The sequence below is a fragment of the Macaca thibetana genome, chromosome 1 (assembly GCF_024542745.1).
Source record: "Macaca thibetana thibetana isolate TM-01 chromosome 1, ASM2454274v1, whole genome shotgun sequence".
In the NCBI taxonomy this organism is placed as follows: domain Eukaryota; kingdom Metazoa; phylum Chordata; class Mammalia; order Primates; family Cercopithecidae; genus Macaca; species Macaca thibetana.
In genome coordinates this window covers 108727881-108742840 of record NC_065578.1, presented here as the reverse complement: position 1 = coordinate 108742840, position 14960 = coordinate 108727881, and the positions used below count along the sequence as shown (strand labels likewise).

At 43.4% G+C, this 14960-nt stretch overlaps 1 protein-coding gene across 5 annotated transcripts in view; it reads left to right on the top strand.

The window, feature by feature from the left end:
- The window catches only part of SORT1 (sortilin 1), an 86279-nt gene that overhangs the window by 42690 nt on the left and 28629 nt on the right, over positions 1-14960 (top strand). For 4 of the 5 annotated variants that reach the window (XM_050745691.1, XM_050745715.1, XM_050745720.1 and 1 more), the window contains 5 exons: positions 1802-1904; positions 3086-3250; positions 6919-6992; positions 10374-10423; positions 11427-11557. In XM_050745691.1, the coding sequence (XP_050601648.1) occupies positions 1802-1904; positions 3086-3250; positions 6919-6992; positions 10374-10423; positions 11427-11557 (523 nt within the window). The remainder of the gene's footprint in view (positions 1-1801; positions 1905-3085; positions 3251-6918; positions 6993-10373; positions 10424-11426; positions 11558-14960) is intronic. The other variant, XM_050745701.1, reaches the window with a different exon arrangement.

Genomic DNA, 14960 nt, shown 5'->3' with positions numbered 1-14960 from the left:
GCATCATTAGGTGATTTCATTATTGTGCAAACATCGCAGAGTGTACTTAACTCATACCTAGACAGTATAGCCTACTACACACCGCAGCTATGTGGTATAACCTGTGGTTCCTAGGCAACAAACCCGTAGAGCATGTTACCGTACTGAATACTGTAGGCAGCTATAACACAGTGCTAAGTATTTGTATATCTAAACAGAAAAGGCATGGTAACAATATGGTATCATAATCTTCTGGACTCACCATCGTATAAATAGTCCGTTGGTGACCAAAGCATCTTCATGCAACATGTAGCTATAGTCTATCATTGAAGACCGCTGCAGATTACATTTATCTGTGTGTGAAAATTTGCAGTGCACAGCTGTCTTCATTGATGGGATACTTTAATGAACATTAAGATTTAGCATTGTGTATTGTGTAAGAGAGCTATACATAGTATTAAACCTGTCAGTGTTAGACAGCTATGGAATTTTTGCTTTTATTTCCCAGAATCTAAACACGGATTCAGATACTTCTCAAAGATATTGTTGGAATGAACTTTTGGAAAAAGTTTTGAAACCCTGAAAGTTGAGATTAAGTTTGTTTGTTTTTCCTAGGTGTATTTCATGTACTGAGTGCCTTAGAGACTTGTGCCTAAGGATGGTAACTTCTAGGGGGGAAAACTTCAAGAACTTGGTACAGCTTCACTTACAGCTTTATCATAAGTGCTGTGGATTAATAGATTAGTTAGAAGCCTTTGGCTGTACTTTGCATAGATCTTACCTTAAACTAACTTGAATAATAAGGGAATAGTTGATTCTGCAACTAAGTACAGAGGAATGTCAGGCTTCAGGGTCAATTCAATTCAGTGTCATAGGCTCTACTTCTCAGGAATTCTGAAATTACCTTCTCTGTGCTCCCATTGGGACAGAATAACGATAGCAGTCTTTTTACTGTGTGTTCGTATACTGCATCATTGGGGTTTCTCAACCTTACTACTCTTGACCTTTGGGGCCAAGTAATTCTTTATTATTGTGGGACTGTCCTGTGCCTTGTAGGATGTTTGGCAACATCGCTGGCCACTACCCACTTAATGCCAGTAGCGCCTCAGCCCTGCGTTGTGATAATCAAAAATGTCTCCAGGACCGGGTGCGGGGGCTCATGTCTATAATCCCAGCACTTTGGGAGGCCAAGGCGGGCAGATCGCTTTGAGCTCGGGAGTTCGAGACCAGCCTGGGCAATGTGGTGAAACCCCGTCTCTACTTAAAATACAAAAATTAACCAGGCGTGGTGACACAGACCTGTAATTCCAGCTACTCGGGAGGCTGAGGCTGGAGAATCGCTTGAGCCTGGGAATTGCACCACTGAGCTGAGATTGCACCACTGAACTCCAGCCTGGGTAACAGAGTGTGATCTTGTCTCAAAGAAAGAAACAAAGTCTGCAGACGTTACCAAAAGTTTCTTGGGCGACAAAAACACCCTGATTGAGAACTGCTGGTCTGAAGGAATATAGACCATTTTATCAGGTGGCTGTCGTAAGTGGGAGGCAGTGTGCTTCCTAGAAGACCCCAAATTTCCCCCCGCTTTTGTCTCCCATTGGCTCATCCTGAGTCACTCCCCAATTCCTGAACCCCCATCACTGGTGAGGCGGGGTGGAATGTTCTTTGGACTCACCAGGGCACCTCTGGAGCTAGGAATGTGACTGTTGAGGGTGAGCCGAGTCTCTCAGTATGGTTGGTGGGAAGGGAGAATGAAAGTTGAGTAGGAACTCGTAATATCCATGACCACTGTACCCTAAATTTGCCCTTTTTTTCTTCCTCTCAGTGAGGATTATGGGAAGAACTTTAAGGATATTACAAATCTCATCAATAACACCTTTATTCGGACAGAATTTGGCATGGCTATTGGTCCTGAGAACTCTGGAAAGGTGAGACTCATTCTTGTATACATAAAGCTTGTGCTTGATACCACATGCAGAGCTGTCAGATATTAGTATTGGCATGGTCCAGTGATTCACAATAATGTATTTTAGTTTAGTATTGCTATATTTGTATTTTAAAATTAAACACTTTTTTTTTTTTTAAGACAAGGTCTCACTCTGTCCCTCAGGCTGGAGTGCAGTGGTACCATCACAGCTCACTGCAGTCTTGACCTTCTAGGCTCAAGGGATCCTCCCACCTCAGTCACTTGAGTAGCTGAGACTACAGGCTCTTGTCACCACTCCCGGGTAATTTTTTTTTTTTTTTTTTTTTTTTTTTTTTTTTTGTAGAGACAGGGTTTTGCTATGTTGCCCAGGCTGATCTTGAACTCCTGGACTCAGGCGATCCGCCCACCTCGGCCCCCTGAAGTGCTGGGATTACAGGCTTGAGCCACTGTGCCTGCCTTAAACACAATTTAATATCAGTCGTATAAGAATGGAACTCTTGCCAGGCGCTGTGGCTCACGCCTGTAATCCCAGCACTTTGGAAGGCCGAGGCGGGCGGATCACGAGGTCAGGAGATCGAGACCATCCTGGCAAACACAGTGAAACCCCGTCTCTACTGAAAATACAAAAGAATTAGCCGGGTGTGGTGGCAGGCGCCTGTAGTCCCAGCTTCTAGGGAAGCTGAGGCAGGAGAATAGCGTGAACCCGGGAGGCGGCGGAGCTTGCAGTGTGCGGAGATTGCGCCACTGCACTCCAGCCTGGGCGACAGAGCGAGACTCCATCTCAAAAAAAAAAAAAAGAATGGAACTCTGAGCACACAGATTTATTTTTTTGTTCCCTGCCCAAGGTGCACCAAAGCCCTTAATAATTACGCAGCAGTTGCTTAACGTTCCAATGTATATACCCTATGACAACATTTTAGTCTTTTGGAAAACTAATCTCAGTTATTCAGCCTAATCAAGGCTTAAACCCACAGATACGATGTCCCAGCTCAGTTCAGGGTGTTATTTTTTGATAAGAATAAGACCCAAGGAGTAGAGTGGAGCAACTAATCGGTTTTTGTAACTCTTCTTACTTCTAGAACTAAGATTTCTTAACTAATGTCTGGTGAAAATGGTGTACGAACTTGTGTGCTTGCATAGATAGTATCATACCCTGAATCAGATCTTTCCTCTTCCTGTCAGGTGGTATTAACAGCAGAGGTGTCTGGAGGAAGTCGTGGAGGAAGAATCTTCAGATCATCAGATTTTGCGAAGAACTTTGTGCAAACAGATCTCCCTTTTCATCCCCTCACTCAGATGATGTATAGCCCTCAGAATTCTGACTATCTTTTAGCTCTCAGCACTGAAGTAAGTCCAGTTGAGGAACGTGGTTTGTCTTTTGCATTTTAGAGTCTCAAATGTACTGTCTTAGAAGGATCCTTTAGGAAATGCTTTTAATATTGGACTTCTTTCTAGAATCTCCTTATGGCATGAAGTTTGTATTTTTTTTAACGATTTTTCCTATTTGGTAAAGGACACAATTTCCATGTGCTGTCTATTCCAGGTAAGTATGATGCCTAGTTGTCATTGTAATTTTTTTAAGTGACTAAATGTATGGTATTGCAGTAATGAACTAGAAAACAGTTTAATTTAACCATTCTTGTGCTACAAGGGACAAGCATAAATTGTCAAACTCCTGATGTTGTCATTGTTCCTTTTCTGTGATCAGACAACATCTTTCTAATTTTTTTTCTTTTTTGTTAGGTCATCAGTTTATAAAACATACTGGTTTCTGTCGTTGGCACTCATGTATAAATATCCAAAGTCTTAAATCCCTGCGCTCCCTACCACATTCCTATACTTTCTCCAGAAACCAGTGTGTTTTCCTAACCTTCCCACTTCTCTTCTGAAAGTTCTCTGAGGAACACATTCAGCTTCTCCTTTCTTGGAGGACCAGTCTCCCTTTACTGTGGTTAAGGGCCCAAAGTGGCTGAGTTGCTAGACTGTAATAATCAGAATTATACTTTACATTTTTATGGCCTTCTCTCATCAGATAGAAACACCTGAGGAACTAGTTCAAGAGGCACATCCCTTTGCCCAAACCCAGAGATAATAAGTCAATGACTTCTGTTGTAGGGTGGCCAATATTTTTAACAGGCTCCCCAGCTGAGCCTGAGCACCAAAGTTTGAGAGTCATTGCTGTACTAACTGTTTTGGGGTCAGAAACAAGATCATAACTGTGAACTAGTCAGGCTGAGCAAAGGGTGACATAGGAGGATGAAGGGCACTAGAAGAGAGATCTGGATTCTGGGCTTTCTGTGGGGAGATTTTTGAGCAGAGGTCAGGCTAGGGGGTTCCAGGAGGGCCAGAGTTATGCTTCTTTTTGAGACAGTTTTGCTCTTCTTGCCCAGGCTGGAGTGCAATGGCGCGATCTGGTCTCACTGCAGCGTCCACCTCCCGCGTACAAGCGATTCTCCTGCCTCAGCCTCCAGAGTAGCTGAGATTACAGGCATGTGCCACCACACCCAGCTAATTTTTTTGTATTTTTAGTAGAGACAAGGTTTCACCATGTTGGCCAGGCTGGTCTCGAACTCCTGACCTCAGGTGATCCGCCTGCCTCGGCCTCCCAAAGTGCTGGGATTACAGGCGTGAGCCACTGTGTCTGGCCTCAGAGTTATGCTTAGCAGTGGAGGCTGGGGGAAGGAAACTAGCTTGCTGGGGAGTAAGCTTCAGATCTTAGAACAATTCCTAGAAATTGGCCTCCAGCAGCTTAAGCTGAAAGCACTACAAGGGAGCAAGGAGCCCTCCCTAGGAGTGAACAGGCCCATAGAGCTCCCCTTTGACTACTGCGTCTCCTTTACCAAGTGTCTCAGGGTTATTAAAACAGCACTATCCTCAGAAAGAGACAGATACAATCTGCTTCGGTACCTGAAATGTCTTCCATTTAAGGGTAAGTCTGAAGTACATATAATTGGGCTGGAGAAGAGGGACCAATTTGTACTAAAGTGCAAATAAGTGGTATCAAATTCTGCCTTGTCTTTATAAGTAGAATTAGATAAATTAGAAATGCTGGGATGTGAATATATTACCAGGGGAGAAAAAGTTAAAGGAGAATGGTGGGTGAGAGTACAGGAGTACTGAACATAAATTCTGCCTAAATAAGTTACATTTATTTCAGCTAGACTAGGACATCTCTGTCCCATCTCCGCTGAGGCCGAGCTCAGTAAGCTCACATTACCAGTGTTATGTTGTCAGTCAGGGTTTTGTTAAGTCTCTGCTACATTTCAAACTATTGGCCAATTCCTCCTTTTGAGAACTCTAATTATTTGGCTTCTGTGACATTATTCCTTTTAGTTCTTCTAGCTTTCTAGCTATTCCTTCTTAGTATCTTCCTTAACCTCCTTTCAGCCTACCCTTAAATGCCTACTCCTCATTTCACTGAGCAGTCTCTTCCACTCTTACCATTTAACTACCACCACCTATAATGTATAAGATTTTCAAATACTTATCTCTAGCCCTGGTTTTCCCCTAATGCATCATATTCCTGTCTTGCTGCCCCCTGAATATCTCTAGCTGGATGTTCCACAAGCACCTTAAATCAATTTAAAACTGAGCTTCCTCCCTACTCTTCTCTCAGACCTGATCTTCTTCCCTTAATCCTTATACTAGTTAATGATATCACATTGCATCCGATACCCCAAACAGAAAACCAGAGTGACCAACTTACACGTGCACGCACACACACACACACTTCCCCCATACTCCTACCTCTCATCCTGCCCTGGAGGAAAAGTCATCCAGTTCTACTATGCTAGCTTCTAAATTCTTGCAGAGCCTGTTCCTCATGGCCAGTGTTCAAGACCTCATTAGCTCTTACCGAACTAATGTGGCAGTCATTCACTGCTTTTCCTGCCTCTAGTCTGGACCCTCTGAAATCCATCTTTCCCATTCTCATCCAAGTACTCCACCTAAAAAAGTGAAATGGACTGTGTCATCCTCCTGCTTAGCACACATTCCTCCTGGGAGCACCTCATATGCAATAAGCCCTGGAGTCCTTACCATGGCACAGAAGGAAGGCTCTCTGTGAGCTGGCCTCACCTTTCTGCCTAGCGTTAGTTCCTCATTTGCTTACCTTGGAATTTGCACTCCAGTAATGTCTGATGGCTTTTAGCTCCCTGTACACGCTGCAGGGTTTATGACCTCCTTGTCTTGCTAATACTAGTCTCTCTTTGTGCAGCAACACCTCATCTCCCTGTTTGCCTTCTTTTGGTCCCACTGCTCATCATTTAAAACTCAGTGCAGGCCGGGCGCGGTGGCTCAAGCCTGTAATCCCAGCACTTTGGGAGGCCGAGACAGGCAGATCACGAGGTCAGAAGATCGAGACCATCCTGGCTAACACGATGAAACCCCATCTCTACTAAAAAATACAAAAAACTAGCCGGGCGAGGTGGCGGGCGCCTGTAGTCCCAGCTACTTGGGAGGCTGAGGCAGGAGAATGGCCTAAACCCAGGAGGCGGAGCTTGCAGTGAGCTGAGATCCGGCCACTGCACTCCAGCCTGGGCAACAGAGCAAGACTCCGTCTCAAAAAAAAAAAAAAAAAAAAAACTCAGTGCAGCTGTCTTCTTCAGGAAACTATCTCTGATGCGATGTTCCTCCTCTCCCCACTTCTATACTAGACCATATTTTATAACTCTGCATAGTGTTGAACTTTCCTCTTATCTATGCCCCTTGTTAAACTGTGAGCCCCTTCTCTCAGCAGGGAGTGTGTCTTATTCATCTTTGTATCCCCAGTGCAACATCTGGTACAGTGCGTGGCACATAGTAGGCACTTCATACACATTTGTTATTCCGAACTTTCAAGACCCCAAAAGGGCCCAGATAGACCATGTGTGCGTCTGTGGAGCTCGGGCAGCTCTGATGGAGCTTCAGTGTGTGTTTTTACTGTCCTGAATGATTGGATATGAAATATTAAAGGTCATACAAGCAACTGCACAAGATAAAGCTAGAATTTTGATAAGTCATTTATAATCTTTCAGAATGGCCTGTGGGTGTCCAAGAATTTTGGGGGAAAATGGGAAGAAATCCACAAAGCAGTATGTTTGGCCAAATGGTAAGTAACAGAAGACTCCATCTGTGCAGAGCCCTAAACCCTTTTCCTGATAGTGCTGCCAAAAATCACATGAATGAATATTGAGCACTTACTCTGTGCCAAGTGCTCTTCAGGGTGCCATAAGGAATATCAGAGAGGGCTATGACACAGGCCTTGACCTGGAGGAGCTTCTCATTCTGCTGGGAAAGAAGACTTAGTCTCACTTAAATGTTAGAACATAAAGTATAAAACAAGGCATGTGACTGAGTTGCTGCTGCCTGCCCAGGGTTTATTCTCTATGAATGGTGACATCAATTAAAATACAATAAAATATAGCTTTAATTTAGGGATTTAAATACTTCTCCATGCCCAGATTTACACTCTCTTGTCTGGAGTTCCATTTCAGTTATGTAGAACATGGCAAGGAATCAGGAAGAAAGCTGAAAGAGCTTCCAGACTCCTGAAGTCACATTGCGCACCAAAACTCATTCACTGTTCTCGGAGAGATTCCCTGCCCCTCCGGGTGCCTGCTTAAAGAGGATGGAGTGGAGGGAGCTCTTACTTGGAAGTCGCGTCACCTTTGTTCTATCCTCACTCTGCTGCTAGTCAGGGGCTCAACCTTTCTGGGCTTTAGTTTTTTTCCTTTTGTAAAAGGAGGCTTATTTGGAGAATGTGGGGATGGCTAAGCAAGAATTGAATTAAGAGGCTTCATGCCTCCAAAATCTGATTAGGCTCAAAATGTTGTTTAGAGCCTCTTTCTCCTTTCCCTTTGACTAATTTCAGCTAATTTGTGAATCCCAGTTTATAGCAGATTGGTTCCAGAGGTGGGATATGTAACTGCTACAATAAGCACGTAACAGCATTAGAATTACAGCCTGAGAGCTGGAAGGAGGTGAAATTACTCTAAAAGAACAGACAAAAACTTAGAGAATAAACAGTATGAAATTCTTTAGTGCTAGATCAAGAAAGTACACCTGCGTTGGTAACTTCTAATGGGAACACTGTGTTATAGTTTGATACAATTGATGTTCATGATCAGGACCCACAATACCAAGAGTTTCCTGTACTGGAGGAATCAGGAAAGTGTAGAATACAGATTTGAAATGCGTCTACCAAGATTAATTAAAGTATTAAATATGTTGCTTAAATAAAGTAGGCCTTTTCTAGAAATGTTCCTTGTTCTTGAGATATAGGGTATTGCTCTTCTGTCCAGGCTAGAGTACAGTGGCACAGTCATGGCTTATCACAGCCTTCACCTCCTGGACTTAAGTGATCCTTCTCCCTCAGGCTCCCAAGTAGTTGGGACTACAGGCATGTGCCACCATGCCTAGCTAATTTTTGTATTTTTATTTTGTGGAGATGTGGGGGGGTCTCACTGTGTTGCCCAGGCTGGTCTCAAACTTCTGTGTTCAAGCAATCCTTCCTCCTCAGAACCTCCCAAAGTACTGGGATTATAGCTATAGGCCACCATGCCTAGCCCCAGAAATGTTTTTTTAATGAGGTTTTTATAGCACCACTCTGGTACACATGCCACATTTGCTTTCATTTTATGTATTCTAATGAATTGTATTTGTACCTTATACAGTTTTATCAGGAAGGAAGTAATTTTTTTTTTTGAGACAGTGTCTTACTCTGTTGCCCAGGTTGGGGTGCAGTGGTGCAGTCTCGGCTCACTGCAGTCTCCACCTCCCAGGTTCAAGTGATTCTCCTGCCTCAGCCTCCTGAGTAGCTGGGATTACTGGCGTGCGCCACCACACCCTGTAGTAGAGATGGGGTTTCACCATGTTGGCCAAGCTGGTCTCAAACTCCTGACCTCATGATCTGCTCACCTCAGCCTCCCAAAGTGCTGGGATTACAGGGCGTGAGCCACTGCACCAGGCGGAAGTAATTTTTAAGATAACTAAGTTAAATTGTTTCACTCCTGATGGAACTAAAACATGTAGGTCATGTGTAAGTAAGACTTCAGTAATTTTTTTTTTTTTTTTTAGATAAGGCCTGGCTCTGTCACCCAGGCTGGGATGTAGTGGCACGATCTCTGCTTCCTGCAGCCTCTGCCTCCTGGGCTCAAGTGATCCTCGCACTTCAGCCTTCCCAGCAGCTGGAACTACAGGCATACACCTGGCTAATTTTTGTTAAATTTTAATCATTAAAACTCATATTTAGCCACATGCAGTAGCTCATACCCATAATCCAAGCACTTTAGGAGGCTGAGATGGAAGGATCGCTTGAGACCAGGAATTCAAGACCCGCCTGGGCAACATAGTGAGACCCCATCTCTACAAAAAATTAATAAAAAGAAAAAAAAAAAGCCAAGCATGGTGGTGCACTCCTGTAGTTCTCGTTACTCAAAAGAGTGAGGTGGGAGGATCACTTGAGCCGAGGAGTTCGAGGCTGCAGTGAGCTGTGATTGCCCCGCTGCACTCCAAACTAGGTGACAGAGCAAGACTCCATCACTTAAATAAACAAGCACAACCTTATCTTTAAAACTAAAAAGTTATTTTAAAAGAGTATTTTGTTGTGTATCCTATGCAAGATTTTTACTTTTGTAACTTTTTTTTGTTTAGTGTCTAAATATGAATAACCAGGCTGCTGCTGTTTACTCACCTTTTTAGATCTCTAGTTTCTAGGAATTTACAACCTAAAGTTCTGAAAGAACATTCTCAAAACCAACACCTTTTTTTGGTTGTAATCCAGTAAGTGCCGGGAGGGTCTGAATCTAGTTCCCTGCAAACTCCCTTTCCAGGTTACATTTTAAATAATTCAACCACTGACCTAGTTGTCTATTTGAGATGGAAGAACTAAATTATTTAGCTCATACAAAGCATTGAACTTGATTCTGAAGGGAAACAGCAAAGCATAGTACCTGCCCTGAAGAAGCTAATTTATATAGTAGGAAAGGTAAGGCACATACTATGCAAGTAAAATAAGAAACAGTAGGCAAATGCATGCCAGCTGCTCTAAAACAGAGTTTCTCAACCTCAGCACTAATGACATTTTGGATCAAAGAATTCCTTATCATGTAGGACCATCCTGTGCATCATAAATAAGTAACAGCATCCCTGGCCTCTACCCGCTAGATGCCAGTAACAACTCCCCAACCCACCGCCCAGTTGTGACGATCAAAAATGTCAGAGGCAAATGTGGAGAGGGTGAATAGACAAGCATGACTGCCTGAAAGAGTTCACTTAAAGAAGTGGTAGACTATAGAGAACACGTGGGCTGGGCAGTGGGGAGCTTGACGGGCAGAGCTGTGAAGGACTAGGGCTCAGCACCTGAGAAGCGGTGCTTGTTGGTACCTGTGAATGAAGCTTGTTAGACCTGCTAGGAAGTTTGTGAGTAAGGTCAACACAGTCCTTCAGCAGTCTTAAACCATTTCTTTTCCCCGTTTTTGCCTCATTGTAGGGGATCAGACAACACCATCTTCTTTACCACCTATGCAAATGGCTCCTGCAGTAAGTATATTTTAGTCCCAGAAAATAGTGTCCTGTTGTCCATTCGTGGTAGAATTTTCTGGATTGTGCAAGGTAGAAACATAAAAGATCCTTCTATTCTCCTGAAATTGTAATAGCTAAAGAAAGCAGTTAGTGATTATTAAAATCTTAAAAATAAAACCAAATTACTACACTATCCAGATCAAGTAAAAATATAGGCTATACATAGAGGCAATATTTAATCTTAGCCATGTATTTATGTAAAGCAAATATTATGCTACAGACAACAGCAAATTGAAATGCATAGTTATTTCTACAGGAAAGCATGGGTTGTGTTTGTGTTTGCTTGTAGAAGCAACTGGCTTCCCAAATGATGACACAGTTTCAAAACAGAAAGCAAAATCTATCATTTACTCATATTTCAACAGATATTTGAGCACCTGCTCATATGCTAAACACTATTCTAAGGATGGAGAGAACAAAACACCCAAGGCCTGCCCTCATGGAATGTAAATTCAAGTAGGGGTGTTGGATGATAAACAAGAAAACCAAAACTCAAGCTGGGCATGATGGTTGCATGCCTGTAGTCCCAGCTACTTGGGAGGCTGAGACAGCAGGCTGGCTTGAGCCCAGAAGTTCAAGGACAGCTTGGGCAATGTGGCAAGACCCCCAGCTCTTAAAAGAAAAGAAAACTCGACAATTTAAAATGGGATAAGATAATTCTAAACTGTGCCATGAAGAAAGTAAAGCAGCATGCTGTGGCTTTGATGTTTTCATGAAACACTGTATTGGAATTAAGTAATCTCTTACCTTTCCATCGAGCAAAAATCTGAAATGTATAAAATAAAACACAAATATGAATTTCCTAAATCTAATGCTGTATCACATTTTATGTTGTCACTTGATTAACATGCATAGTATTTAAAATGGTTTAGCTATAAAATTAAGACTGATTCGAAAACAACTGCTTTGAACTAGGCTCACCAGTAAGTGAAATTTTAATTAATATTTTGTCTTGTTTAAGAAGCTGACCTTGGGGCTCTGGAATTATGGAGAACTTTAGACTTGGGAAAAAGCTTCAAAACTATTGGCGTGAAAATCTACTCATTTGGTCTTGGGGGACGTTTCCTTTTTGCCTCTGTGATGGCTGATAAGGTAGGTATTGCCTTGTTCCCTTTGGGGTCTGATATTTCTGCAAATATCTCTCCTATAGATTCTCCTTATTACTTGGCACTGACAGAGTTTCTTGTCTTTTTGCTATATTTAGTGCCACTGTAAGTGTTAGGGGTGATTCTTTTTGCAGAGGCTGATTGAATCTGATAGGCTACTCTGCACTTTGGCCTTCAGTCACCACGTGAATTCTGGTATCTTTTCTGGGAATTTTTTTTTTTTTTTTTTTTTTTTTTCTTCTTGAAGCAGAGTCTTGCTCTGTTGCCCAGACTGGAGTGCAGTGATGCGATCTCGGCTCACTGCAACCTCCACCTCCCAGATTAAAGCAATTCACCTGCCTCAACCTCCCAAGTAAGCGGGACTAAAAGTGTGCGCCACCACACCGGGATAATTTTTGTATTTTTAGTAGAGATGGGATTTCACCATGTTGGCCAGGCTGGTCTTGAACTCCTGAGCTCAGGTGATTCCCCCTGCCTTGGCCTCCCAAAGTGCTGGGATTATAGGCGTGAGCCACCGCGCCTGGCCAGGATATTTTGATCCAGGGTTTGGGCATTACTCAGACATGGACATCTGTAGAAAGCAATCTCTTGCTCATTATCCAAAAATAAAGATACAATTAGATAACATTAATTTATTGAGTGCCTACTATATGCTAGGTACTATTCTAAGTCCCAGGAATATGGCAGTGAACAAAACAGATAAATTTCCTGCTCTCAGAACTTATATTTAAGGGGGAAAATAAATACTCAAAAAATAAATATGAAGGCTGGGGGTGGTGGCTCATGCCTGTAATCTCAGGACTTTGGGAGGCTGAGGCAGGTGGATCCCTTGAGGCCAGGAGTTCAAGACCAGCCTGGGCAACATGACAAAACCCTGTCTCTACAAAATATAGGAAAATTAGCCGGGAATGGTGGAGTGTGCCTGTAGTCTCAGCTACTTGGGAAGCTGAGGCGGGAGGATCTCCTGAGCCTGGGGAGGTTGAGGCTGCTGTGAGCTGTGATCATGCCACTGCACTCCAGCCTGGGTGACAGTACAAGACCCTGTCTCATAAATGAATATGAGTCTGTGTGTGTGTGTGTGTGTGTGTGTGTGTGTGTATCAGGTAATTAAAGCCGTGAAGAAATCTAAAACAGTAAGAAAACAGAAAGTGTCAAGAGTCAGTGCTCTTTTAGACAGGGTGTTTAGGATGGGCTCTCTGAGACCTAAGTAAAACAAGGACATGACCATGTGGCCATCTCGGAGGAGAGTAGGATGAGGCACAGCCAATGTGGAGACCCTCAGGCTGGAGCATGCCCAGTCAATCCAAGCAAAGGGGAGAAGGGCAGTATGGAGGAAGCACAGAGAATAACAGTCCAAAGTGGGGCCAGAGGGGGCCTGACCAGACCTTATGCAGCCTTCGTAGGTCACAATTAGGATGTGGGCCTTACTCCTCCTGTGTTGGGAACTATGAGAGGGTTGTGAGCAGGGGAATGCTGGGATTTGTCTTCTCTTTTGAAGAATAGGTGTGAGCAGAACAGCCTGACAGGGGCATGCGTGGAAGCAGCAGGAGTGCCAGGAGCTCTCTCAGGAGTCCAAGCTGGGGAGGTGGTAGCTTGGCCAGGCTCTTGGCAGTGGGTGAGAGGGCAGGTGGTGAGACTGTGGATATATTTTTAAACATATTGCTAGTAGGACTTGCTGATGGATTTGATGTGGGTTGTGAGAGAATTAGCAAAATTAAGGGTACCTTTAAGAGTTTTTATCCTGAGCACCTGAGTGGTGGTGCCATTTTCTAGGATGGCAAAGACTGCAGGAGGAGTAGGTTGTGGGAGAAAAATCAAGAATTCAGTTTTGGGCCAGGCACGGTGGCTCATGCCTGTAATCCCAGCCCTTTAGGAGACCAAGGCGGGCAGATCACTTGAAGTCAGGAGTTTGAGAGCAGCCTGGCCAACATGGTGAAACCCTGTCTCTACTGAAAAATACAAAAAACTAGCCAGGTGTGGTGGCGCGTGCCTGTAATCCCAGGTACTCGGGAGGCTGAGGCATGAGAATCTCTTGAACTCTGGAGGCAGAGGTTGCAGTGAGCCAGGATCATGCCACTGCACTCCAGCCTGGGCAACAGAGTGAGACTCTGTCTCAAAAAAACAAAAAAAGCATTCAGTTCTGCATATGAGACACCTATTAGATATCTGAATGCAGATGTCAAGTGAGCATCTGGGTATATGAATCTCCCTAATTGCTATGATATTTGAAGCCATGTGACTAGATGATATCTTCTGGAGGAGTAAGTAGGTAGCAAAGAGGTGAGAGGACTGAGCAAGCCCTGAAGCACCCACAACAGAAAGTTGGAAAGAGAAGAATCCAGCAGAGAAGACTGAAAGGGAGGAGCAAGGGAGGGAAAGGGAAATCAGGACCATTGCGTTAGGTGCATTCTGAGAACAATCCACTGGAGTTGGCGAAGTGGAGGTTGTTAGTGACTTTCACAAAAGCACTTCATTGGAATTTAAAAGGCTGATTGGAGTGACTTCAGTGAGAACTAGAGATGAAGAAGTAGGCAATAAGTACAGATAACTCTCCCGAGCCATTTTGTAATATCCTCCCAACAACCCTGTGAGCTAATAGTATTATCTCGGTTTTATAGGTGAGGAAATTGAGTAACTTACTTAGGGTCAACAATAGTGGAATCCTGCTGGAAATCAGACTCAAATTCCAGAGGTAGCCTCCTATGCTGTACTGCATATATGGTATAATTCTGTCTACAGAATTAAAATTTTGCGATGTGCTTTTGAACTCTGGTTTCTACCTACAGCAATGAGAATAAGATTCAACGTAATGAGACATCTTGGTATAAGTTGAATAAGTTAAATCTACTTATCACTGAACTTTAAAGAGTATTTAACCTAAGGAAACACTGACATTAATTCTTATGCCCAGGCTAACTGTATCTAGTAGCGATTTTAAGCTATTTATCAGAGAGTTAAGTTTTAATTGCTTTCTTAACAGACTCCTTTTGCCAGCCAAATACTCCCTGATCAGTTTCCTTATAGTAATTTTTGACTCTCCTTGGCCTCTTTCCAGCCCATGCCTGTTCCTTCATCCTGGCTATTCTGAGAGACTTCCTTAGAGAGAAGGCGTGTTACATCTTGACTTCCCTTGTGATCTCCCAAATATGGGTTTCATCTCTATTTTCTAGACCCTTAATTATATAATTCTTTGAATTATGCAAGGACTGTATGAAAGGGACCAAACTTTTATGCAGTAGTCATCATTTTAAGAATTATCCGGCTGGGCGCTGTGGCTCACGCCTGTAATCCCCACACTTTGGAAGGCCTTTGGAAGGCCGAGGCAGGCAGATCACGAGATCAGGAGATCGAGACCATCCTGGCTAACACGGTGAAACCCAGTCTCTACT